The 27959-nt window shown below is 39.6% G+C and overlaps 2 protein-coding genes and 1 pseudogene across 6 annotated transcripts in view; 1 reads left to right on the plus strand and 2 right to left on the minus strand.

The window, feature by feature from the left end:
- Positions 1 to 1603: 1603 nt before the first annotated feature.
- Positions 1604 to 24804, minus strand: LOC132657184 (large ribosomal subunit protein uL30-like; annotated as a pseudogene).
- On the plus strand, positions 6912 to 26632 carry KCNMB3 (potassium calcium-activated channel subfamily M regulatory beta subunit 3). Its single transcript, XM_027958203.3, is given in 5 exon segments — positions 6912 to 7025; positions 15147 to 15338; positions 17116 to 17314; positions 21508 to 21530; positions 21532 to 26632. Coding segments are annotated over 5 exon segments (516 nt in total). The 5' UTR covers positions 6912 to 6963; the 3' UTR covers positions 21572 to 26632.
- Positions 19117 to 27959, minus strand: part of PIK3CA (phosphatidylinositol-4,5-bisphosphate 3-kinase catalytic subunit alpha) — an 89749-nt gene continuing 80906 nt past the window's right edge. For all 5 annotated transcript variants that reach the window (XM_015092541.3, XM_060393449.1, XM_060393443.1 and 2 more), the window contains one exon: positions 19117 to 27583. In XM_015092541.3, coding sequence (XP_014948027.1) covers positions 27313 to 27583 — 271 coding nt within the window. In that variant the 3' untranslated portion in view covers positions 19117 to 27312. The remainder of the gene's footprint in view (positions 27584 to 27959) is intronic.

Here is a 27959-nt window from a genome sequence, read left to right on the forward strand (position 1 = left end):
TCACCTGACCTGCCTCTTGAGAAATCTGTATGCAGGTCAGGAAGCAATAGTTAGAACCAGACATGGAACAACACACTGGTTCCAAATAGGGAAAGGAGAACGTCAAGGCTGTATATTTCACCTTGCTTATTTAACTTATATGCAGAGTACATCATGAGAAACGCTGGGCTGGATGAAGCACAAGCTGCAATCAAAACTGCCGGGAGAAATATCAGTAACCTCAGATATGCAGATGACACCACCCTTATGGCAAAAGTGAAGAAAAACTAAAGAGCCCCTTGATGAAAGTGAAAGCTGCTGCTGCTAAGTCGCCTCAGTCGTGTCCGACTCTGTGCGACCCCATAGACAGCAGCCCACCAGGCTCTGCCGTCCCTGGGATTCTCCAGGCAAGAACACTGGAGTGGGTTGCCATTTCCTTCTCCAATGCATGGAAGTGAAAAGTAAAAGTGAAGTCGCTCAGTCGTGTCTGCCTCTTCGCAACCCCATGGACTGAAGCCTACCAGGCTCCTCCATCCATGGGATTTTCCAGGCAAGAGTACTGGAGTGGGTTGCCATTGCCTTCTCTGAAAGTGAAAGAGGAGAGTGAAAAAGTTGGCTTAAAGCTCAACATTCAGAAAATGAAGATCATGGCATCCAGTCCCACCACTTCATGGCAAATAGATGGGAAAACAGTGGAAACAGTGACAGACTTTATTTTGGGGGGCTCCAAAATCACTGGAGATAGTGACTGCAGCCATGAAATTAAAAGACGCTTGCTAGAGAAGGAAAGTTATGACCAACCTGGACAGCTTATTAAAAAGCAGAGACACTACTTTGCCAACAAAGGTCCGTCTAGTCAAGGCTATGGCTTTTCCAGTAGTCATGTATGGATGTGAGAGTTGGACTACAAAGAAAGCTAAGTGCCGAAGAATTGATGCTTTTGAACTGTGGTGTTGAAGAAGACTCTTGACAGTCCCTTAGACTGCAAGGAGATCCAACCAGTCCATCCTAAAGGAGATCAGTCCTGGGTGTTCATTGGAAGGACTGATGTTGAGGCTGAAACTCCAGTACTTTGGCCACCTGATGTGAAGAGCTGACTCATTTGAAAAGACCCTGATGCTGGGAAAGATTGAGGGCAGGAGGAGAAGGGGATGAACAGAGGATGAGATGGTTGGATGGCATCACTGACTCAATGGACGTGAGTTTGGGTGGGCTCCGGGAGTTGGTGATGGACAGGGAGGCCTGGCGTGCTGCAAGTTCATGGGGTCGCAAAGAGTCGGACACGACTGAGTGACTGAACTGAACTGAAAGGTGGAAAATACTTTAAATATCTGCTCCAACCCCTGCATTGCACAGAGGAGTAAGCTGAGTTTCAGGGAGGTCTTGTGATCTGGAGCAGAAGCAATGTTTAGGATCCCAAGACCAGGCCCTCAAGACCTATTAAACCCATAACCCATGACCCAGGGTTTTCTAGTGCATGAATTGTAGGACCACCCGTATTAGGATCACATGAGGAGCTTTTCAAAATGCAGGTTCCTGGGTCCTACACCTCAAGGATTTGATCAGAATCTCTAAAAATGGAGCCTGGGAACCTTAGGTCACCCTTGAAATAAAGTACCACTCACATAGTGATCAGTGACCTTGACTTACATTATTATAAAATATGTCTGTCCCCAGTGCCACCTGGTGAAGGCTTGGTCACAGTGGATTTCAAACAAGACCATAAATCAAGGGCTCTTGAACCATCTAACAATTTCAGCTATTGTTTGTTAGTTTCCACTTCAGTTATACAATGAGCTTTTTCTATGCCAGGTTGGCCCAGTTCTGTGGCTCTTGTGAGGTTGTGTAACTCACTGTAGCTCTCTGCTCTAAAAAATGCCCAAGAAATGAATTAATGCATGTAAAGTCTTAGAACTGTACCTGGCTCATAGTAACTACTCAGTGAGTGTTAGTCATTAGCATTATCACTCGTCGGAGCAGGAAGAACATCTGTAGAGAGGTAACGCTGATTTCTCTGACACAGCCTAGATCACAGGGCCCGTGTCCATCTGATTAGCAAAGATGTCTGGAGTTAGTCATTATGATGAAGGACAAGAAAGATCCCATCTGAACCTCTGTAAATGTGTAGCATGGATCATACTCCCTTATTGTTTGTTTTTCCTGCAAAGAGAATATAAGATCAGTTATTACCTTAGTTTTGACAGTTTAAATTGCTGCTTGCACCAGCAAAAACTACTCATACCAGGATAATTATTCAGTTTGGGGTTTATTTCATCTCTGACAAATACACAGAATCTCACAAAGAACATAAGCTGTTATATACTTTTTAGGTTGTTGGGATTTGTACATCTCTAAATTGGAAGACAAATATAGTTCTCATGAACATGGAGAATTTCAGCTACCAAAGAATTCTTAACTATATAGTAAGTAGTGTGTAATTGAGAGAATATGAAAATGAATGAGGAAGTGGTTTCTCCAGCCTAGTGAAAGGGAGAGATGGTTCTTTTTTTCCCCTTGAGTAAAGCATCTGTTCAAGGGAAAAGAAAATGAGCGTGGAGCCAGGAATCCATGATGCCAGCATTTTGCAATAACATCCCCTTTCATCTTCGGATTTCACTGCCGTTTGTGGGCACTAATTAAGTTTCATCTTACTCATACCACTCACACAGAATTTTATTTATTTTTTTACTAAAGAAAACCAGGGTAGGGAATGTATAAAAGGTTACTTGAAGTTACAAAACTGGGGGAAAAGCCTCCGGTCCAGAGAGGGAGGGGGCCCAAATGGTGGGCTTGATGGTTGACTCATGTAGGAAGTGATCCCCAGCTACTCTGAAAGAGTGAGCTAGGGACTCGGAGAGTCTTAGGGACCAAGAGTGGGACCAGGGACTCAGTCAGTCAGTCCAGTCATTCAGTCATGTCTGACTCTTTGTGACCCTATGGACTGCAGCACGCCAGGTCTCTCTGTCCATTACCAACTCCCAGAGTTTACTCAAACTCGTGTCCATTGAGTCGGTGAAGCCATCCAACCATCTCATCCTCTTTCATCCCCTTCTCCTTCCACCTTCTATCTTTTCCAGCACCAGGGTCTTTTCCAATGAGTCAGTTCTTTGCATCAAGTGGCCGAAGTATTGGAGTTTCAGCTTCAGCATCAGTCCTTCCAATGAATATTCAGGACTGATTTCCTTTAGGATGGACTGGTTGGAACTCCTTGCAGTCCAGGGACTCTCAAGAGTCTTCTCCAACACCGTAGTTCAAAAGCATCAATTCTTTGGTGCTCAGCTTTCTTTATAGACCAACTCTCACATCCATACATGACTACTAGAAAAACCGTAGCTTTGACTAGACGGACCTTTGTTGACAAAGTAATGTCTCTGCTTTTTAATAAGCTGTCCAGGTTGGTCATAACTTTTCTTCCAAGGAGCAAGCGTCTTTTAATTTCATGGCTGCAGTCACCATCTGCAGTGATTTTGGAGCCCCCCAAGATAAAGTCTGTCACTGTTTCCATTGTTTCCCCATGTATTTGGGAAATATGAGTCCTAGGGACTCAGGGAGGATCTCAGAGACCAAGGGTGGGGACCAGGGACTCAGGGAGGGTCTCAGGGACCAAGAGTGGGGACTAGAGATTCTGTGTCCAGTGAAGGTCCATGTACCTGGCCTCTCTCACCACCGCACTTCTTGTGGCTTTAGCTTGTGTGTTCCTGAATGGATGCATTGGGATGGCAATCCATACCAGCCACTCTAGGTTCTTCTTGGGTGGAGTGTGTTAATGGGCACTTGCTGTAAGTGTGGGAGGGTACTGGTGGACAGAGAGGCCAATCAGTTTCCAAGTGAAGAGGCACCAGAATGAAATCGAAGGGTAACAGGTTAAGTTACTCCTTTCCACTTACCATCATAACCCTGTGTAAAAAGGACGAAAAAAACAGCATAGGCTAGGTCTGAGGTCAATCTCAGATGGCCAGTTGTGCCAGCTATTTCTAAGACATACCAGGCCCAGACTTGTCCAAGACCCAAAATAAATCTGCCTGGATCTATCAGAACTTTTGAACTGGAACTGAAAGTAATTTAAATTAACTCACTTTCTCTGTTCACACCCTCTTAAGATGATTTTATTAAAAGATTCTACATGAGTGTTTTCACTTGGGTGGAACTAGAATCATAAAATGGGAAGCCCCAGGCATGTACAAATTAAAATAGGAGGTCTCAAAGGCTCGAAAAGTACCATATTTCTGAAGTTGATTCAAATGCATAAAAATAGCAGCAAATCACTCACTTCTTGAAAGAGAGTTACATACTAAATTGCAGGGAAATTTATTAGCACATCTAATCTGAAAAAGAAAGTTCTTATATGTATTTATAAGGCTGTTACAAGCAGGAGGTAGATGGGAAAAAAAATCTAGTTGCTACCAGTTTTTATTCCAAATTGTATCAATTTATTAAAAACAAATAATTTACAAAGGAAGTGGTCCATAACTCTAGTAGAAAATTAATACAAATCAGAAGTATATATATTTTTCATTAAGTGATATTAATACAGTTGCAGGTAATAGTTAATATGGCTATATATACATGATGTTTATAGATGAGATTATGCTTACCTTCTTGCCAACACCAATGTTTTGGAAAATGTTAATACTGGTGGTGGTTTAGTTGCTAAGTTATGCCCGACTCTTGCAACCCCATGGACTGTGGCCTACCAGGCTCCTTTGTCCATGGAATTCTCCACGCAAGAATGCTGGAGTGGGTTGCCATTTCCTTCTCTAGGAGATCTTCCTGACCCAGGAATCTAACCCAGGTCTCCTGCATTGCAGGCAGATTCTTTACCAACTGAGCTACAAGGGAAGCCTCAAGATAATATTACCTTTACTTAGAAAACAATTCAGCAAAAGTAGTCTACTTGGCATTCTGTCATCATCATTTCGGTGAGCTGCAATGTAATAGAGAGGGAAATGGCAACCCACTCCAGTATTCTTTCCTGGAGAATCCCATGGACAGAGGAGCCTGGTGGGCTGTAGCCCATGGGGTTGCAAAGAGGCAGAGGACACAACCGAGTGACTGAGCACAGTGTTTATTACCCGAGCAAATTACAAAAATAATCATGGTAGATACCTTAGTTCATCCTTGTAATAAGCCTGTTGATCTGGTCTTCCCTGTTGTCGGCATTTCCACTTTCTGCAAAATGGGTGGTCTTTTTCTTCATTCCACCTTGTGGAGAAGACAGTTTGAAGGGCCACAGGAAGTTGTTTCCTTCTTTGAAACAGTTTCCAGCAGTACAGATCTCATGAATCAGATCCTCCATGCAGAAGATGCCATATTTACCAAGAGATCGAGCAATCAACTTGTTACCCATCAGGGCAATTTGCTTCTTGTTGATTTTGCCATAGCCGAGCTTGCAGATCAGTTCATTTATGGACTTTAGATTTGGGTACCCCAAAACAATGTATGGTTCCACAGTTCCCAGCATGTTAACTGAAGTCTTGGTGAGCTTCACAAAGGTGCCGCTGAAGATCTGTGAAAGGCGAAGAAGCTAAAACACTTTCAAACATTTGTGCTCACACCATTGACACCTCTGACCCTGATGGCAAATGCCTATTTGGGTTGCGCGGTACATGGACTGATGACTTTTTCTGCCACCATAGTCAGCTGAATTTCAGTTCTGCACATCTGCCTGTATTCCTTGTGATAGTGCTTGGCTTTTTCATAGATAAACTTCCTCCTTGCCTTTTGAAGCTTCTTTTGGGCAAGCTTCTTCCTCAGGCACCTGCTCTTAAATTCTGCAAAATTCTTTCACTTTTGCTTAAGGGTTTTTGGCACAGCAGCAACCATTTTTTTCTTTTCTTCTGGCACCCTTCATGGTTCCAGCTGGGAAAGAGGTTTGCTACAGTTCTGTCTTTTTTTTTTTTTTTTTAAACTTTGATGTAGTTTTAATGGTGAGTTATTTTATGACCCTTGGAGTCTTAAAAATTTGTTAAATCACATATGGTCTAGAAATGAATTCTCTTAATCAGAAAATGTAATAAACAAGAAAAATCCATCCTCTAAGCTTGCACTCTAACATAAATTTTTAAAACTTTATTTTTAACTTTGGAGGATAATTGCTTTACAGTGTTGTATTTGTTTCTGTTGTACAGCATCGTGGATCAGCCACGAGTATACACATGTCCCCTCCCTCCTGACCTCCCTCCCACCACCCATCATCTTACCCCTCTAGGTTGTCGCACAACACTGGATTGAGCGCCCCCCATGTTATATAGCAATTTCCCATTAGCTATCTATTAATGTATATTCTACACACACACACACATACACAAGCTCAGACGGTAGAAGAATCTGCCTGCAATGCAGGAGACCCGAGTTTGATCCCTGGGTAGGGAAGATACCCTGGAGAAGGAAATGGCAACTTGCTCCAATATTCTCGCCTGAAGAATCCCATGGACAGTACAGTCATAAAGAGTCTGACACGACTGAGCAACTAACACTTTCAATGTATATTCTAATGGAAAAACTTGAATAAAGGAAGTGTGGACAGGGCAAACCATTTCCTCTTTTTATAAACCTTGAACTGATATGCCCTTCACCAATTACATAGGGTCCCTTGGGGCTCAGAACTTTCCACAACCATTTTGGTCTCTATGGCGATGCATGACAGCTGAAGCCGAGCCCAGGTGTTAAGGCGGTGGCAGGCTCTGGATGAGCTTGGGAAGAGAGTCTGGCCGCAGAAGCCACTGAGGGTTGATCCTGAGCCTTTTGGACGGACCGCTCCGCCTTGCCAGGAGTCTGCAGAGCCGCCTGGACATGCCTGTCCTAACCTCCCCACTCGCCAGAGGAGCCGGCTCGGCACACCCCCAGGGGTAGCTCTGGAGGCGCAGATGCGCCTGAGGACCTCCCCTGGGACCCCACTTCCGCTGATGTTTAAACCACCCTTCTGCGCCCTCAGAGGCTATGAATCTGTTGCAAGGAGTCCATTTTGCCTAGGCCCCTGGTCTCATGCAGCCGTTCAGCATCCCTGTTCAAATTACCCTCCAGGGCGGCCGGAGACGCCAGGGGAGGTAAGTCACCCCCAGAATCTCTCAGCCGTCATGGGCATCTCACTGAACAACTGGTTAGAAGGAGAGCAGCCCAAGGAGTTCGGGTGTTGAGTCTGGTCTTTATCCTCAGAGGGTGTCCACTTGTCATGCCTCCCGAGGGAGCCTCGAGGCTTCCCCAACAGCCCTATCGTAGGGTGCACCCTTCCTTGTCGGCTTCCTCCTCTAGATGGCAAGTTTTTGGAGGCTAGGACTCTAGCCTCCCTGGCTCTGCAGCAGTAGAACTCTGCCCAGCACACAGTTGGTGCTCAACAAATGTCTGTCAGGTGAATGAAGTTACTATCAGCATTGGTTTCGTTGGTGAAAACTGCTTGGATCTTTGCGTCATAGCCTGGGTTCAAATCCAGCTCGCTTAAATGGCTATCTGACTGTGGGCAAGTCACTTCACCTCTCTCTACCCCATCCCCTTGTCTGCTGATGGAGGTAGTGATGGTCTCTGCATGCCTTAGTGTAAAAGCCAGTGCTACTTTCTATACTGTACCATTTTACACTTCAGCTGCTGTTATTAACCACCCACCTCTACTATCTAAGGGGGAAGTGAGACCGGTTATCTTGAGGACCTCTTTCTTCCCCAGGGGAATGCAAAGCAGAGGTGCTGTACATCTGCCTGCCCCCAGGAGTGAAGCAGTAGGGCACTGAAGTGGGCACCCACCTGGAGAGAGGAGCAATGCCAGAGGGTGTTGAGGAATGAGATATTAAGGCTTGCCAGCTTACTCCTGAGAGGGTCCATTTCATAGCTACGTTTGCTCGCTGTATCTGGAAACCTGGGTGGTCTGTTAGCAGCTTGAGTGGAGCTGGGAGCTGGGAGCTGGGAAACTGGAAACAGTATAAAGATCATAGTGGTCATCACATCGCTCGCTCCCGTCTTCTGTAGCTACGCTCACGCACCTTTGAGAGAGAGAATGCCGGAAAGGAGAGAGAGGGGTTTGGATGGAGGTCGGGGCTGGAGGAGGAAGAAACAAACAGAAGAAAGAGACCGAGGCAAAAACACTTCTCTCTTACAAATGAACTAATGCTTTTGTGAGAAGACAATTAAAGTGAATCATTGTATGGCAGAAGATCAAATGACTAACATGCAAGGGAACAAGTTCTAATGCCCCGTTCATAACACAGTTAACTAGCAGTTAGAGTAGTTGTGTTCTCCCCAGAGCAATACAGTGTCCCATTTCCACTTCTGATATGCACAATTGGATCACCCATCTTGCCTCATGGTGAACGTCACAGACCATATTGACTTTCCTCAACCTCCTTTGCTTTTTCAAAAGAAGTTGTTATATAGATTTGTAATTTAAAAAAAAATAGAAGGGTAAAAATAGTTACCCACATCTTTGCAATGCAAATTATAAGGAAATGTTAATTTAACATACCCAGTGCTTAAAATTACATACATATGTGAGATGAGTGTCAGCAGAGCTATCAAGCCCTGATGAACCTCAGCATCCTTTTAAGGAACATTCTGTCCAAGAAACTGTTGGAGGGAGAGGCTGCTGGCTTCCTCAGGGATCACATCCAGATGAACATGTTCAAGCTCTTTGAGTTTGCCTCAGGCTAAGTCAGAAAGCACCCATAGCAAATGTGGTAGTTCGGGCAGGTGGGAAAGTCAGTTCTGAAATCAGAGGAGCAACAGGAAGGGGTGGGTACTTCCATGACTGTGAATAAAATCCCTCCAGGTACACACATTGGTTAGAAGTGAAGATTATTGCTGGCAAAAAGGAATGAAAATGCTATTCACTCATCTTATTGGCTGAAGAGCAAAATTAGATCACTCTTAAGCACTTTGAGGTCCTTGGATGAAAGGTACTTGTAAATACCACAGACTTAATTACAAAACTGTTTATGGCCTGGGGAAACTGGAAACAGTTTAATATCCAACAATAGAGAAATGGTTAAGGAAATTATGGTGTATCCAATTAATGGAATATTATGTACCCAGCAGAAGGGTAACGAAGAATTGCTGCCAACATGGGAAAGTGGTTATTATGTTAAGTGAAAAAGACAAGCTTAAAAAAAGAACCCACTATATCCAGTATGATCTCACTCTATTCATTTTTTAAATTAATTTATTTGTTGGCTTTGCCATGCTTCCTGAAGGATCCTAGTTCCCCAGTGAGAGATCCAGCCTGTACCCCTGCATTGGGAGTGCAGACCTAACCACAGGACCACCACGAAGTTGCTGCTCTCATTCTGTTTAAACAATATAGACAAAGGGAATAACCCAGTAAGTGAACAGTCATTGTCATCACCTTTATCATTATTTTAATTAAAAAATTTAAATATTGAAATTTCATTGTTATTATTTTGTGAGGTTAGTGTCTTTACTTACCTGTTTACCCTGTAATTGCTCTTCATTTTTGACTAACTCTCAGCTCTTAGACTGGATTGTTTTCTCTCTGCCTGAAGTAACTGCTTCACCTTTTTCTTTATTGGGGGTCTGTTGATGGCAAACTCAGCTTTGTGTGTATCTGAAATGCCTTTAGTTCTTACTTAACTCTTGTGAGATATTTGCTGGGTACAGAGTTCTGTTTTTTCTCAGCATAAAGGCAATATTCCTGGCTTCTGTTCTTATAGAGAAGTAAGCGCTCTGCTTAATTGTCATTCCTTTGAAGTTAATCTTTTTCTCTGGCTCTTTTTAAGAATTTCTCTTGTCTCTGTGCAAAATATCTGTGATGTATGTAGGTGTGGGTTTCATTTTATTTTATCCCACTTGGCTTCTGGAATCTGTGGACTGGGCCTTCATCATTTCTTTAATATTATTGTCTTTTAAAAATATTACTTGGCCTTTTTTCTCTTTTTTTTTTTTTCTGGAGTTCTGACTAGACTTTATGCTAGACCCTTTCTGTCTATCTTCTGTGCTTCTTAACCTTTCTTCAGCATTTTCCATTAAAGAAAACTCTGTATTATATACTTTAGCTATTTTGCAGATCAAACTGTTTACTAATTATCTTTTCAGATGTATCTAAATTACTGTTAAATCTATCCACTAATGTTTTTTTATTGAAGTATAATTGATTTACAATGTTTTAGGTATATAGCAAAGTGATTCAGTTATACACACAAACACACACACACACACACACACACACACACACACACACACACACACACACACATGGGCTTCCTAGGTGGCAGAGTGGTAAAGAATCTGCCTGTCTTTATAGGAGATGTAGGAGACAAGGGTTCACTCCCTGGGTCAGGAAGATTCCCTGGAGTAGGAAATGGCAACCCACTCCAGTATTCTTGCCTGGAAAATTCTTTGGATAGAGGAGCCTGGTGAGCTACAGTTCATGGGGTCACAAAGAGTTGGACATGACTGAGCACGCACACATATATGTATAATATGTATATATATATTTTCAGATTCTTTTCCACTATGTTATTACAAGATATTGAATATAGTTTCCTGTGCTATACAGTAGGTCCTTGTTATACATTGAATTTTTATATCAATTCTTTTTCATTTCTAGAAATTCTACTTGTTTCTTTTTAATACTGTCTTGGTCATGTTTTAGAGTTTCTTACTCTTTCTGATATCCACCCCCTCCTTTATTTTTTCAAACATATTGTAGATATATTTTTATATATTGTCCAAAATCAGAAGGTTTTTTTGGGATCTGACTCTGTTGTGTATTTTTCTCACTCCAAGGCCCTAATTTTGTGTTTTATGACTTTGTAATGAGAGCACACACTCCTTGAAACTTTGTAGGATTCCCTAGAGACCTAGGTCGGCGGAGAGCTCCTCCAGAGAAGTTACACACTGGCTCCGGCCTGCTGCCAGACGGCACCAACTACTTGAGAGAAGACTGAATGAAATTCTCAGCTTGAGGTTTCTGGATTTCCCAAATCGTGTGAGTTCTGGCTGTAAACTCTCTTGAGGCTCTCCTGAAGGTTGTGACGTCTCAGGGGAGACTGTAGTTTTCCTCTTGTGTGCAGTGTCTGGGTTTGAGAAAGGCTCTTTCCTGGCAGTCTCCTAGGGAGTTGTGTATGGACGGTGGGTACTTGCCATTCCACCTCACACTGAGTATGAGGTCTTTTGGATGCCAACTCTAGCTAAAAGCGTTAACTCCCATACCCTGGATGGGCTCTGGGCATTGTCTCCTGTCCCTGTGTCCTTCCCACAGACTGTGAGACTGAACCTCAGGGTCACCAAGTTCTGCAAATGCTCTCAAGGTCAACTTGTGCTCCAGTCCACTTTCTCCTCTGGGTTCTTATTTTCACATAGTTTTTGTCCTTTGCATATTTCAAAATTTTTTTTCTAAGCTTTGATCAGGATTTTTATTATTTACAGTTAAAGTGGTATCTAGTTTAGAAATAGAAGATTGTTGTTATTGTTATAATAGTAAAATATAGCTGTATTTTCATTTTTAGCAATTATTGTTTATTATCTTTCCTACCATATATGAAATAATTTCTTCACAAGGTGTCTTTGAGGTTTTCAGCTTTTCATAAAGCCTTTAAACAAAGTGGACAGAAATATTAGAAAGAATAGTCTATTATACTACTAGGTCTTATTCCCTGGTTATGCCAGTTTTGTATATCACAGGTATAATTGGGTATGTTAAATCAATAGGTCAGAAATGGCCAGAGAAGCTTCATAATAAGCCTCTCCATGCATGGATTCCACAGATAACTGACAATAAGCCTCTGGAGATTTTACAATATAGAGCAACTAAAGCCCAGTTTCAGAACATGAGGGAAATGCTGGGTGTTGGGTATTGGGAACCTGGTGGTTTAATCACTAAGTCGTATCTGACCCTTTGTGACTCCATGGACTGTGGCCTGCCAGGCCCCTCTGTCCACGGGATTCCCCAGGCAAGAATACTATAGTAGGTTGCCATTTCCTTCTCCAGGGGATCTTCCCGACCCAGGGATTCCAACCATTGTTTCTTGTGTCTCCTGCAGGGGCAGGTGGGTTCTTTACTAATGGGAACCTGGAAAATAGCCAAACCTTCCTTTAGGGCTAAAACTCTTAATCAAACGAACATATTTGTTGAGAAACTATAAAATATGCTGGCTCAGATGTCATTAAATTTCCCCCCACTGCCCATTCTCTGAAGGTGGAATAATAGATAGAGGGCGAGTAAAATATCAAAGGAGACTAAAAATCCCAAACCAGGGCTTTGATTTCCAAAGCAGTGTAACGACAGAACTGTCATCTCCTGAAGGTAGGGCCTCCCAGAGCAGGCCCCCGGAACAAACTGGATTGCCCCACATCCCCCTCACTCACACTCTTTCGGCTGAGCTACGAGGCTTACAGGAACAGAGTCCGCCAACCATGGATTGAACCCACTCCCTCAGCAGTGAAAGCACACGGTCCTAACCACTGGGCCACCAGGGAATCCCCCCTAGTCTCACTCTCTTGTCTGAAGATATTGCCAGGAGAAAGGGAATTAGGGAGAGAAAGGAGGAAGGATGGAAGATAAGGTATAAAATACGCTTTCAGAAGACAACAACTAGCAATTCTCTCTATAGGGTTTTTGCTTCACTTCAAAATTTTAGTAAGCTTTTTACACAGCTTGATGGAGCCTGTGTTTTTACCATTATGGCTGCATTTGTTTGGCTTAAGATTTCGCTAAGCTTCTTAAAATGGAAATACCTCTGGGGCAGAAATGCCTGCTGAGCAGGGAGCAGTGACAGTGACCGCAGGCAGTGGTGGGACTGTGGAGGATTGGAGAAGACAGCCCTGTCCCCAGGGGCAGCCTCTGCTCCACTCGCCAGCTGTTCATAGCAGTGATGTGGCCTTTGTGATTTTTTTCAAAAGTAGAAATCTGCATTTGTGTGAGAAATTTCATGATTTTTAAAGTGTTAGCAGCTAATCCCACAATTAAAAAAACACACAGGAAAAGCCAAACAAAACACATCTGTGGGCTGGATGCTGTCCATGGGCCACCAGTTGGTGACCTTTGTGTTGGACTTGGTTCACTGGACAGCCCCCTTGTGAAAGAATTTATCACCTCCTCTGCTAAAACAGAGCAGAGAGAGGGGAGATGGAGGGCCTTGTTTATGGAGCTGTGTGAAGACAGAGACGAGGTGGGCAAGGGGAGAAGCCACAGCGAGACCCTCACTGTTCTGAGCAGCCGGGGCCCCTGGCCAGAAAGCCCTGGATGTGCTGTCTTCCTGGCAGCTGGACATGAAAGAGCCAGTCAGATCCTCCTTCAGGATGCTGTTAGTTCCAAATGGGAGCCTGCAGAGTCATTCTTCCCATATGGAATTAATAAAGGAATGTAAAAAATATTTTCTGGGGGAATATACAATATCCCTGAGAGATAAGTAAGTTCACATGAAAGCTACTTACAGGTGATTCTTTCCTAGTCATTAGGTAAACAGATCTCTAAAGACTTTACCCAGGCAACATTCCTTGGTCTTGTTTGTTACATTAAAAATATATATATATAACATGCCATTTTAGCTTAAGATGGACTGAGCTCTGAATTTAAGATCTCACTGTGTTGCATCGAGTCTGCCCACACCCTCAGGTGAACAGCAGAGGGGATCATCCCTTCATCATGGGTTGGTAAATGTCCCACTTTTTTTCTTCCAACATTTGTCAAGAAAAAAGAAAAAAGCTTTATGTTTGAAATATGACGAATGGCACGTATTTAAAGTGTACCACTTGGTAAGTTTTGACATATGTGTGTAACCATCACCCAGTCAAGATGAGAAACATACCCATCACCTACAACCATGAGTTTCCTTGTGCCCCTTAGCATGTCCCCTATGCTGCTTGCATGCTAAGTCGCTTCAGTTGTATCTGACTCTTTGCGACCTACGGACTGTAGCCCACCAGGCTCCTCTGTCCATGGGATTCTCCAGGCAAGAATACTGGAGTGGGTTGTCATTTCCTCCTCCAGGGCATCTTGCCAACCCAGGGATTGAACCCGCGTCTCCTGTGGCTCCTGCATTGCAGGCAGATTCTTTACCACTGAGCCACGGGGGAAGCCCATCACATGTCCTCCAACCCCCAGGTAACCACTTAATCTGCTTTCTGTCACTAAAGGTAAGTTTGCATCTTCTAAAATTTTGCTGGAATGGAATTATACACTGTGGCCTCTTTCATTTGCTCAGCATTTTTCACTCAGTGTAATTATTCTGAGGTCCACTATGCGTACTGTGTTTATCAGTTCTGTTGCTGCATAGTACTCCATTATACAAATGTAAGAATTTATACTTATTGATAAAAGTATATCATATATTTGGGTTGTTTTCAGTTTGGGGCTCCTTACAGCTAGGGTGCCAAGAACATCTGTGTACAAGTCTTTGTATGATCATGTGCTTACATTCTGCTTGGTAAATGAATACTAGAAATGGAACACCTCGGTCATATGGCCCCCTATATATTTAACTTTTTTAGGACATACCAGCTGTTTTCCAAAGTGGTTATACTGTTTTATAGTCCCATCAGCAGTGCAGGAGAGTTCTAGTTCCTTATATCATCTCCAATACTTGATACAGTCTGTTGTTTTGGTTTAACTCATTCTAGTGGGGATGATGTAGTATGTTGGTGTAGTTTTAATGTACAAGTTTCTAACATGATCTTCTTATGTGCTTATTTGCTATGTATATACCTTCTCTGAAGTGGCTGTTGAGACTGTTAACCGTGTTGTGTGGCATTATTGAATCTGAGAGTTCTTTATGTGTTCTGGATTCAAGACTTTTATCAGATATATGATTTGCCAATATTGTCTTCCAGTCTGGTCTTGTTTTTCATTCTTTAAACAGTGTTTTATTGAAGAGCAGGAACTTCCATGAAGTCCAGTTGACCAATTTGTTCTCTTTGTGCCTGTGTGTCAGATTGTGCCTGTGTGTTGTATCTAAGAAATATTTGCCTACATCAAAGTCATAAAGGATTTCTATTATGCTTTCTTCCGGAAGTGTTAGAATTTAAACTTAGGCTTTTAGAAACAAATACTGTTTATTTAATTTTAAAAATTGAAGTATAACTGACCTACAACACTGTGCTGGTTCCAGGTGTGCAACGCAGTGATTCAATATTTCTATATCATGCAAAATAATCACTACTGTTCCCAACTGTTTATGAGAACTGGGGTCCCAATTTATTGAAATATCTCCTTCCCTGTTCCCACGAAGGCCAGCCTTTTCTACCTCAGGGACGAGGAGAAACACAGACCGCAATGCTCGAGACCCACCAGACGTGCACAGGAAGCTGCCATCCAGTGCTGGAGAGGACCGGGCCATGCTGCTAGGGTTTGCAATGATGGGTTTCTCTGTCCTAATGTTCTTCGTGCTTGGAGTAACCATCCTGAAGTCCTTCTTGCTCAGGTGAGAACAGAGAGAGGAGACGTAACATTCATCCTAGGTGTAGGCACTGGTAGAGGAGGAGGGGGCGCTGGCTTTGCTTTCTCCAGAAGCCCTGTTCCTCTCAGTGCTTGGAGGCAGCTGGGTGTGGAGGAAGGGGTGGTGAGAGAGTGCTGCTTTGCTGCTCCCCTCCTCCAGTCTCCAAAGTCTTTCAATAGGGGGTTTACATATTCGATATCCCTGCAGGTAATACATTCTTTAATACACTAACATCCTAGGGAAGGAGATGAGCATGAGTTTCTGCATGAACATAAAATTTTTTGAGTCTGAGTTTTTGAGTTTGGTAATATCTACCTGGCACATAGTAGTTGCTCAATAAATGTTTTCCTCTTTTGAAGTAGTCTCCTTATTAAACACATGTAATAAGTTACTATTAACTTAAATATATACTGTATATCAAGCATATATTTTATCCCTATATAAACTTACAGCAAGTCCATGAAGGAAACATTATTAGTTTGATTTTCACTTTATGAATGAGAAATCTCAGGCTCAGAAGGGCCAAGGAAAATACCCAAGGTTAATACCACCACAAAGTCTTCAGGGCAGGACATTTGTCTACCCCTTCTCACTGTATCTATGACATTCTGTGTGTGTGGTGTGTGTGCAAATCCTCAAGGAATGTTTTCCAAGTAATATTTTAAAAAATAATTGTTATTTATGTATTTGGGGCTATGCTGGGTCTTTGTTGCCACATGGACTTTTCTGCAGTTGTGCCAAGTGGGGCTACTGTTTAGCTGTGGTGTGCGGGCTTTTCACTGCTGTGACTTCTCTCCTTGTGGGGCACCGGCTCTGGGGCACTCAGGGTTCAGTAACTGTGGCACGTGGGCTCAGTAGTTGCGGCTCCCGGGCTCTAGAGCACAAGCTCAGTAGTTCTGGTGCAGGGGGTTAGTTGCTCCGAGGCATGTGTAATCTTCCTGGATCAGGGATAGAACCTGTGTTTCCAGCATTGGAAGGCAGATTCTTTACCACTGAGCCACCAGGAAGCCAAGTAAAATTTAGTTCAGTTCAACACTTATTGAGCCTCTACTATGTGCGAGGCATTGTGCTTTCTGCTTTGAGGAACATAAAGATGCAGAGGACATGTTTCTTGACCTTAAGGAATTCACTAATGTTAACATATGGCAAGTTATCTAATGGGATTCCTCATATGATTTGCACTTGCCTCTTAGAGAGGGTGAATGGAATGGCTAAGTTGCCTAAGAGCCCTGTGGCTGGACTCCTTCCAAAGGCACATTTTCACCAGGACAAGCCAGTGGGCAGATCTTGAGTTGATGAGGCAGGAAGAGATGGTAAGATTTCTGAGTGTGAATTTTTGTGGTTATAGTATTTAGGCTAATATTGCTAAAAAGTATGTTTCCCCAAACACCTTAAATACTGTTAAATTCACAGATTTCTGGGTCTCAAGTCAGACCAACTGAATCCAAATCCCTGGAAGTCATAGAACCCATGTTTTAACAAATTCCTCATTTTAACAAACCCATTCAGGTGATTCTGAAATTCGAAAATCATTGATCTACAGTGAGAAATACGCCAGAAGGGTCATAACTGAGATGGAACTTGGTACCTTGCTGCTGTTTATCCCATTGCAAGTTTCTCTGTGCTCCTGAATCGCTAAATGCCTTCTATGATGGGTCCTACGTTGCTTTCAAATAGACAGGTGCCTTGGGTTATCACATTAGGAATATAGGACTAAATTTTCTAGGGTTGAAAATCATTTATTTACTTTTCCAAATGGAAGCACTCAGAGAGAAGAATCGAACTGCACTATCATTCATGCGTATGTCACGGACCACTGGATGGACTGTGCATTTTCCTGTGGGATGGACTGCCGAGGTCAGGGCAAGTACCCGTGTCTCCAGGTGTTTGTGAACCTCACCCATTCAGGTCAGAAAGTGCTCCTACATTATAATGAAGAGGCTGTCCAGATAAATTCCCAGGTAGTGTAAATTTCATGTGTGAAAGTGTTCTAATTACAGCAACCTTTCCATGGCAGACTGTCCCTAGCAAGGTGCAGTACCTAGGGCCATCTCTAGATAAAGCTGTTTTCTTCCAGTGAACGTATCAATAGTGACCCAATCAGGATAAATGAAGCTAAAAGCATTCTTGGAGGAGAAATGGGGTATACAGAAAAGAGAGTTCATGTTGGTGTCTGGAATTTAGACTTGAGACAGTGAACAAAATTATTTGTAAGTAGTCTTAACTTATTGTTGGGAGATCCCATTCCTCATCATATCAAAAATGTTAAAATGAACATACAGCCCACCTTAAATCAAACAATAATTCTTATCAAAGAAATTTAAAGATTGTCCTTTAAAGGATACTCAACAGGTTCATGGGAGAAGGCAATGGCACCCCACTTCAGTACTCTTGCCTGGAAAATCCCATGGACGGAGGAGCCTGGTAGGCTGCAATCCATGGGGTCGCACAGAGTCGGACCCAACTGAAGTGACTTAGCGGCAGCAGCAACAGGTTCATATGATTTAAAGAGTACATTTTCACCTAACTATAAAAAGTTGACTTAAATTAGTTGACATCTTACACTTTGTGTTTACTAAAGCACTCATTTCAATCTGGTGATTTCTGTTTTGGATGCCATAACCTTTAAGGTCTCAAATGTTTTTGTAGGCCGATGGCAGAGTGTCTTGGGTGCTTAGTGGATATGGTAATAAACCTCAGTGTCTTTATTCCCACATCTTTGTTTAGTGCTCAGAAATGGCCAGTTCACTATTTGCCCTCCTGGTACCCCTTCACCATGAGCTATGTAATGGGTCTTATCACCTTCAGAGATTAAAACTCTTAATAGCTTCAGTTGTGAAGTGATTTCAGAATTAAAACTTTAAAGCATTTGATTTCAGAGCCAGCGCCCTCATTTTTCTTCCTCCTCCGTATTCCTAGTGCTTCTACACACCTAAGTGCCACCGGGATAGAAATTATTTGCTCAGTGGTGCTCTGGACATAAAGGAATTCTTCGACCACAAAAATGGGACCCCGTTTTCATGCTTCTACAGTCCAGACGGCCAATCCGAAGATGCCATTCTCATAAAAAAATACGACCAGATAACGCAAACTAATGGTGTAGAAACAAAGCATGGTTATTTCACGTGGGAAAGAAAAAAGTTAAAAAGTCTCATTGTATATTCTATTCTATAAATAAATATAAATCCACCATCTTTTTTATTCCAAATCTCTCCCCATGAGCCAGGGAAGCACCTTTTGTTTCCATAGGGTAAAAGGCACTCACGGTCATTGTGCTTTGTCTAGTATCAGCCCCTGCTGGAACCTGTCACTGTCAAAATAAGTGATGCAAGTTTCCAACCTGCTGAGCACGGAACAGGCAGTCTAGTTCCATGGAATGCAGTATACGTCAAAACACTTGTCAAAAAAGTGTTAGTGAAGAGCAGTTCATACACTACAGGAAGATAATAATCTGGTAATTTCAGAAAACATGGACCTACCATTTTACCTCATCACCCATGAGAAAAGAGGAAAGCTGCTGCCTGGGACATTCACTAAGCTTAGTGTTATCTGTACTTAACCTTGCTATGTACCATGTGATTTTTCTTTTAGAAACATTTCCTTCTAGTTAATTATGCTTCCCATAAGTTCATTTTGCTCTTTGTGTACACTCTGAAGGGAGTGGGAGAGGTGGCTAGAAATGTTATCAAGTTAGGGAGAAGCTGTACCGGATAGAATTTAACATTCATCTCAGATAATCCGCATCATAGAAAAGTCCCACATGGATAGTCAACAATTATCCGTACTTTAATTAATGAATCAACCATGGTTATGAAATAGTATCACAAGACTCTCCCAACAAGTGCTTTTCAGATTAAGCTGAATATGAGTTGAAAACAGACTTCATTTTGAAAACCAATGTTCCTCAAAGTATCTTTACAATTTTACTAAAAAATCTTACATCATGGACAATAAAAAGGATGACTTTTGAAGCAACTCTGATACGTAGATGTAATCAAAACAAACTTTGATTCTAAGCCAATTTAATGCCTTTTAGCAATAATTGCAAGTCACACATTATTAAACAAACTGAATAATAGAGCAATATTGACTTGACCAGCAGTGAACAATTTGGGTATTTTCTCCTCCTCCTAGTGTGGAATAGCGGAGAGAACATGTGTCTCAGAGTACGATTTTTAAAACATTTGTAGGCCATAATTACAGCTTTTTAGATATGTGTCCTTGGGCAAGTCAGTTGAACTGAGCCACTCTTCTCATCTGTAAGATGGGGATGGGTCTTTTCTTTCATGAGGTTATTTTTAGGGAAGAAAAAGTCAAAGTATGTAAAACACTTAGGTTGGTTTCTGGTACCTAGTAGATAGATAACAAAACTTTTGCTAAGTTTCAATTTTTAGTTAGCCTTATTCCTCTTCTGGGTATATACCCAAAGGAAATGAAATCAGTACCTTCACAAGAAATATCTGTACTCTCATGTTCACTGCAGCACTATTCACAACAGCCAAGATATGGAACAACCTAAGTGTCCATCGATGGATGAATAAAGTGTGAGATATATATATATGTGTGTGTGTGTGTAAACATACATACAATGGAATATTTTTCATCCTGAAAAACGGAGATCCTCACATTTACAACAACATGGATGAACCTGGAGGGCATCATGCTAACAATCATCCAGACAACGAAAGGAAAACACTGCATTTCACTTATATGTGGAATCTAAGAGAGTCAAATACACAAAAAGCAGAGAGCAGAATGCTGGTTACCAGAGGCGGGATGGGGAAAATACAGGAGACATTGGTTAAAGTGTACAAACTTCATTATGAGATGAATGAATCCCATGATCTAATGTACAACATACTGACTATAGTTAATAATACTGCATTGAGTACCAGAAGTTTGCTAAGAGAAGAGTTTAGGTGCTCTCATCACACACACACACACACACACACACACAAAGGTAACTATGTGAGTGATACATTAACTAGCTTGACTATAGTAATCATTTCACTATGTATATGTATATCAAATCACCATATTGTAAACCTTATGTACAGTTCTTATTAAAAATGAAATAATTCAACAAGCCTTGGTACCTTTTGTTGGACAGCTGGAACAGGGGCTGGGGTAAGGAGCTGCAGGAGCCGATTCCTCCCCACTTTTTCTTGGCTAAGTATGATATGTATCTAGAGTTCAGAATATGCTATTTAGAAGGCTGTAGATTATTTTATATGCCAAAGACTTCCTCGTAATAAAATGTATGTATACCTACACTTTTTAAGTCATTCCACAAATTGAGATTCTCTAGATTTCTTAAATTAAGGTCACATATCTATTCCATTTCTTAGTAAGTTTGACACCCACCTAACAATATGCACTTCTTTGGATTTTTCTCCTAACAAATTAAAAACAATTGAAAACCTAAAGCATATGAAAGTGTGAAACCTGAAGTGTTTCAGATACTATAGTTTTCCATTTATATAGTAGCTACTTGGCTCATCTCAGGAAAGAGAGACATTATGCTTGAAGAACAAAGTCAATTTACAACGTTAACGCAAATCATTTGGCAAATGAAAATTTTAGCAATTATTTGCTGTGAATTGCTTAGAAGCACTAAATATCAATGCCCATGTGCATTACTGGTCCAAGAAAAGCCCAGACTTACCTTTCGCAAGGTTTATGATAGCTGAATGCAAAACTAGTTTGCTTCCAGACGAACTTCACTTTTAGGTTCTGGCCATCAACTGACTTGGGAAAAAGTCTGTCCACACAGACAGACACATTCATACATGTATGTGTACACATGTAATCTCTGCTTAAAATACAAGCATATAATTCTTCATGTTTAAAGGAAGTTAATATTTAAACTGATATTTCTCCAATATTCATCATGTTACTGCGACAGAAAAATTGGCTTTTAAGGCATAATAATTTCAGGTTTTCAATCAACTATACTTAGTCATTGTTGATAAGAAAAATTCAGCTAAATTTTGATTATTACCAACAGTGGTTTGCTGTTAAGTATTAAAAAGATGGTTTGCTGTTAAGTATTAAATGGCAAATGTAATTATCACAGTTTTTTTGTTCAACATATAGTACACTAAGGATTGTTTGGACACAAGTTAAAGTAATTTTTTTTTTTTTTAATAAACAGCGTGATGTTACAGACTGCAAAGTTAAAGCAGACATTGACAGTTTCTGATGAGCACAAACAGTAAGTGCAGTCACAGGCCAAACTTCTTGCCAGGAAGAGCATGACTGGGACGAGGTCTTAAATTTAGTGACACTGTTATTATTCTATATTCTCAGTACAGTAACACATGCACTTGCTGTGTCAAATACTTTTTTGGGCCATCATTAAAAGAACATTTAAAATATTTTCCTCCTAACTAATGTGATATACTACAGGACTCTAACTCAATGAAAGACAAATATAGATAAATAGATTTGTGACAATAAATGGGGGTAAAGAGGGTGATGGGAGCTCCTTTTTGAAGCTTCCAAAGTCTACACTGGAGGTGTCAGTAGTCTGTGGTGGTGTCACATTCCTAAGATGTTGAAGTGTTATGTTCTAAAAGGATACATTCTTTTAGAGTTTGTTCAACGGAAATAAAGTCTTAGGACTGAACCACACTGAAAACATTAACTGCATTTGAAAGTTTGGTTCCATAGCCAAAAACATTTCTAGAAATCATGAAGGCCAAGCTCTCCAATAGGAATATATATCTGATAAGAGTTTTTTTCTTACGAAATCAATGGCTAGTGACCACATTTGGAAATCTGCACTAGAATTAAAGAGGTTAGTCTTATTAAAGATATTCTGAGAAAATAACAGAACAGTGAAGGTTCTGCCTCTTTGCTATCCTAGAAGGATTAACAAAAGTAAGAATCACCAGAAATATACACGGCTCTTAGCATAACCACAGAATTATTATAGTGAGAGATTAAATAATATTTTAGATAGATTCATAAACTTAATGCTTACAAAATGCATTATCCTTCCCATACTTACCAACAGGAGGACTGGAGTCAACTGTTGGTAGTAAAAACCAGCTACCCATTATGCTAATATGTACAGTGGACTGATATTTTTTCTTTGTTGCTAAAACTCTTAAATGTAGTTGTGTAAAAATTGAGTCATAAGATTTTCTTATGGCTCATAACCATCTCTTCATGCTAACTAGCATGGCTGAAATATGAACATAACTAAAACCAAGCAAAAGGAATGGTGCTGCATTGACCAAAAGTGCAAACCCTTACTCAAGTGAAGTTCTTGAACGAAGTAAGCTTGTAAAAACTAACACCCCAACTTGGGAAACTCCTGATTGATTCTCAACTCTTCTGAATTTTAGAACCTTGATGTTTACACCTTTTATAAATGATGTCTCTTGACTAGGGTTAGCAAGTACTGTGTATACAAATATAAATGTCTGCAAATATACACACATCAATTTCACTAACAACAACAAAAAAATTAATTTCAAATGCTAAATTCAGGAACCTAGTACCATGAACGTCCTAGCACTGCTGCCTTTTCCAAATGGCTGAAGCAATGATTAAATTTTAACCCAATTTTTTTCTAAATGTATCCAATGCCATTAAAAACAGGACATGCCAACTCTGACTTTATAAATCTAAAATACAGTGCTCTGCAAATTTCTGTAATATCAGAGCCAAAAGTATTGAATTGTGACTCATCTACTTTTTTTCCTTATTAACCTTCTGAGGTAGAGTTACCTATCCAATTTTATCAGGACCATAGTTATCTTGAGCTGAACCCTATATTCTTTTCAGAAAGTGAAAATAACTCTTAAGAGAAAAGAAAAAAGGCTTCCCAGGCCATGGTACATAAGATACATTTACAATTTTTAATGTGATAATTAAAAAATAAAAATGGTTTGTCTTTATATTTTAAAAAACAGCCCAGCTGTATTATTCTGTATCACCAAGAATTATTATCTGAAGATTTTGTCAGTGCTGATTTATATAGTTCAGCCTTCACAATCCCATCCTTGATGAAGAATTAATTCCCTCATGGTGTGCACAATATACTCTCACAGCTTTCAGCCTTCTTAGTGCCCGATCCAAGCAGGACGGATATGAAGAGTGTAACTCATTCAAGCAACTCCTCCTTGTTCTGCCCCCTCCCTTCACATTCCCCTCTTCTCAAAAATATCTGAAGTATGAAAGTTGTTTTTAAATAGTAGAAGCACCACAATCCATTAACACCACATATGGTCTTTAAACTGAAATATTTTAGTGATGCCTTGGACATCAAAATCAATTTTTAAGATGGATTCTGAATGTGTGGGTCCAGCCCAGGTCTGCAGTTTGTGCAGATAATAGAAACAAAAGGAATTTATAACATTCAGAAATAGTTAACTTGCTATATTTAAAATAATGCTGGAAATTACATTTCTTCAAAATGTGGCAAACATGGACTATTGATCAGGATATGAATTAAATGGGTTTATAAATCATTAAGAAACAAATCCAAGTTTATGTACTGTGAAATTTCCATGGTGCCTTTAAAATACATAGGCAGCTCATAAATTTTTTTAAATAAATGCCAAATCACTAGATTTTTGATGAAAAAAGAATACAGATGGACTGTGTTTTACCTATGTGAAAATCACCAATCCATTTAAAATAAAATCCAAGAGGATATATACATTCTAATCAAGTAATTGATTATTTTCCTGATTAATAAGAACTACACTTTACACAAAATACTTTATCAGCAGCTGTTTTCTTCAAAAAACCAATAGTCATAGTTTCACAGTTGAAAAAGTTACACATTAAAATATTTTACAATTCATTATATATTCACCAGGTTCCCATTTCCTAAAGGGCTTGTAATATAAAGCAGATTAGAAGGGAAAACCTCAAAAGTTGATTACTTCGACACTAAGTTTTACAGAGGACACTAAGAACCACAAAAAGCTTAGGTTCTATCATAAAATAGTGACCAAATTCCATTCTTTTTTAAAAAAATCCAATTAGAAACATCTTTTTTAAAAAACCAAATTCTACAACATGATTAACAGATTTCAAATTAACAGCATTCTGAAAGTCTTCAAAATAAATGATTTTATATAGCTGAAAATATGATAAAAAGTTAAAGCATGATTTTCAAATAGTTGATTATTTCTTGCGAGAATGTGTTTAAATTTTTATTTTCTTTAAACCTATTTTTCTTTTCTCCAAAATAGTCATTAAAGGAAATATTGCTCAATTGACCAAATGAACCTGTCAAGTCAACAGTCAGTTATACCACATTCAATGACAAGGACGGTTGGTCATAGAAACTGGCCAATAGGAACTGATCTCTGATACTGAAGTACCTGGAAGTAGCTATATTATCACTGACTTACTTGAAACATATCCTAGTCATCCCATGTAACATTTAATTCAATTTTTGGTTCCTTGCCTTCTGAGTACTACTTGTCCCCCTTTTCCTTATTTTTAATGTTGTTTGCATAAACTCTGCTTGGATATGTTTGAAATATACTTTGTTTTTAGCTAGTTCACTTAATCCATAGTCTTTATAGAATCTGTCTACATTTCATCCAATGGAATTAATTTGGTTGTAATAACTCTTAAAATTTGGGATAAAATAAGCTATGTGGCTTGTCTTTTAGTAGCAGAGAGGTCCTATGGGAAGGGACTATCTGGACTGATGTGAAAAATGCAAAAATTATATAAACTTTGTACAAGGAAGCTCAAAGGTTTTTTGGCACTCAGTAAAACACAGTTAGTAGTTCTCTGTTAAAAATCTCAGTTTCCACCATCAAAACTTCTTTCAGAATTGTATTATTTTACTGAGCGTTCCTGTAATTAATCCCTAATACAGAAAATACTGGGATGTTAGTATGTATTAACTGAATAAATCTAAAAGACAAAAAACATTAATCACAAAGTTTTAACAAGTTTGAAACTTCAGATATCTGCAAAAGAATCTATCTGGTCTCCTGCTTAAAACAGAGTTTAAATTCTCCTTAACTAATCCAAGACAGTTTAGAGAAGTTTCCCTAATTTTCAAATTAATCTTTCTTATTGGCAATATTATGTACACACTTTAGTGAGGTACCTAAGTCTTCAATAATTATGCCCTTTAAGGGTTCTAAAATAGCCAAATATTAAGAGTATCTGTATTAGAGTCCCTGTTTACTATCCAAGACTTCTACTATAGGTCTGATTTCATAAGTGGATATTTTTAAGTGATGCTGTATACAATATGCACTCTTCATAAAGTTGTACTTCAATAATAAGCCTAGTCTAGAAAACTGTCAGTAAATTATTGCACTTTTTCTGGTGTGGCACCTGGACATTTGCTAAAGCTATTTCCTAGGGCATTAATCATTCATTTCAAATACTCAGTAAAATATCAGATTGTAGAGTGATGACTAGCCTGAGCCCCTACATTCTGGGTTAATGTTTTTCAAAATGTTTAAGAATGTATCTTGTGCTCAAATGCTATTTAATAAAGTTGGAAAGTGAGCCCTGATGACTCGGAAATGGGACATGATCTTAAAATGGTTTAAGGTCCTAATTTTACTAGGGAGATACTGAGTAAATAGCCTTAAAAGGTAAAAAGTTCATGATTTCTGTTCCCCTTATTATAAAGTATTATTCATGAGCATACTTGGGTTGAGGGGTGAAGCAATTAGGAAAATAGTCTAAATTGTGTTAATTTGGCAACTAATTTCATATGATTGAGGCATTCTCAACTATAAAAGAGGATGGAAGATGGGCGATTCAAGTGAAAACAGAAGAAAATAAAAGGAAAGAGGAGAACTTTTAAATGTGTTTTCCTTAAGTAGTTATATACTAGTCATTGGTATGAGATAGTGCCTGAACCTTACCCACAGATCAAGAAAAAAGCTGACCATGCTGCTACAAACAATAAAAATTTGGGGTGCAAAACAATGCATGACTATGGGACAGATCATGTAAATAAAGAATATATATTAATGATAGTTTCTATAATATAAATAGCCTTTAATAAAAAAAATAATCTTTTTAATAACATTAATACTCACTTCTATTTTCTGGAAAACATGCATGAAAAATGTATTCAATTCATTGCAAAAGGAGAAAAAAAAGTCAATCTAAGGTGAATACTGTACAATTCTGGAGCAAGAATTATTCCTGCTCATTCTTTACGATGATTATTTTACTTTGTGGGAGCCCAGAATTTCCCTGGGAAATAAGAATCAGATTCTTGTAAATACTGTCCAGGAAAAAAAAAAAAAACACCTCAAAATACCACCTTATAACAGGTCTCATTTGTTACTGCTTCCCAAACTTTGCAGATAAGACCCCAAATCATCAAAAGGTTTGATTTATTAAAAAAGAAAAGTCTCTGTTGAAATCTCAAGAGTCCCTTACACCCCAAGCATTTTTCTTCATCAAACAAGGAGTCAAAAACCCACTTCAAACTATAAATTGAACAGCAATGGAAAAATAAGAAATTTTCATTATTTTCCAATCTTAAAGTAATTTAACATCAAACTCCAGTTTACTTGGACCTAATGCAATAATAGGTTTTGTTGTGTCCATATTTCAAAACAGAAAACATTTGCAAGACAAAAAGAGAACATCATCCTTTTTCCTTCTCCATCATTTCTATATATTTTGGGGTTTTTTTTGTTTTGTTTTGTTTTTTAAAAAAAGATACAAACAATCTTTAAAGTTTACCTTTTTGGACTTAAGGCATAACATGAAATTGCGCATTATTCTAAAGCTTAATTTTGAAATGAACTAGTTTAGTGCTATCAAACCCTGTTTGCGTTTACATTATTTAAATTATATAGTATTTTATTTCTGTTCTTGCTGTAAATTCTAATGCTGTTCATGGATTGTGCAATTCCTATGCAATCAGTCTTTGCCTGTTGACAGTTATTAACAGTGCAGTATAGAATCCAGATACTGAGCTTTTAGTTTCTTAGTTATCATTTCAGTTCAAAGCATGCTGCTTAATTGTGTGGAAGATCCAATCCATTTTTGTTGTCCAGCCACCATGATGTGCATCATTCATTTGTTTCATGAAATATTCCAAAGCCTCTTGCTCAGTTTTATCTAAAGCTAGGGTCTTTCGAATGTATGCAATATCATCAAAAGATTGTAGTTCTGGCATTCCAGAGCCAAGCATCATTGAGAAAAGATTTATGAAGAGATTGGCATGCTGCCGAATAGCTAGATAAGCCTTGTAACACATCTCCTGAAACCTACAAGTAATAAGAACAGTTTGGTCAGTATGGAGTAAATCCTGTTAATACCTTCAGGTCTCTGCTCAAATGCACATAGTTATACAGGCCTTCTTAGACAAAACTATAACATATAGCATTCTTCTCCCTATTCCTCTTACCAACACTTTCTATTCCCTGACCTGACACTAGAATGTGAACTCTATGAGTCCATAAGAAGTTTGTTTATTGCTGTCACCAACCCCCAAAATAATGCCTGGCATATTAGGAATAGAATAAGGATTTATTAAATGTATGAACTGGTCTATACTAAAACCTTTAGAGTTAGGTTAGGGCCAGGACTGAGCTATACATAAAAGATAATTTTATAAAAGGTTTTTAAAAGTACATTAAGGTT

This window comes from Ovis aries, chromosome 1, assembly GCF_016772045.2.
Source record: "Ovis aries strain OAR_USU_Benz2616 breed Rambouillet chromosome 1, ARS-UI_Ramb_v3.0, whole genome shotgun sequence".
Classification (NCBI taxonomy): Eukaryota; Metazoa; Chordata; class Mammalia; order Artiodactyla; family Bovidae; genus Ovis; species Ovis aries.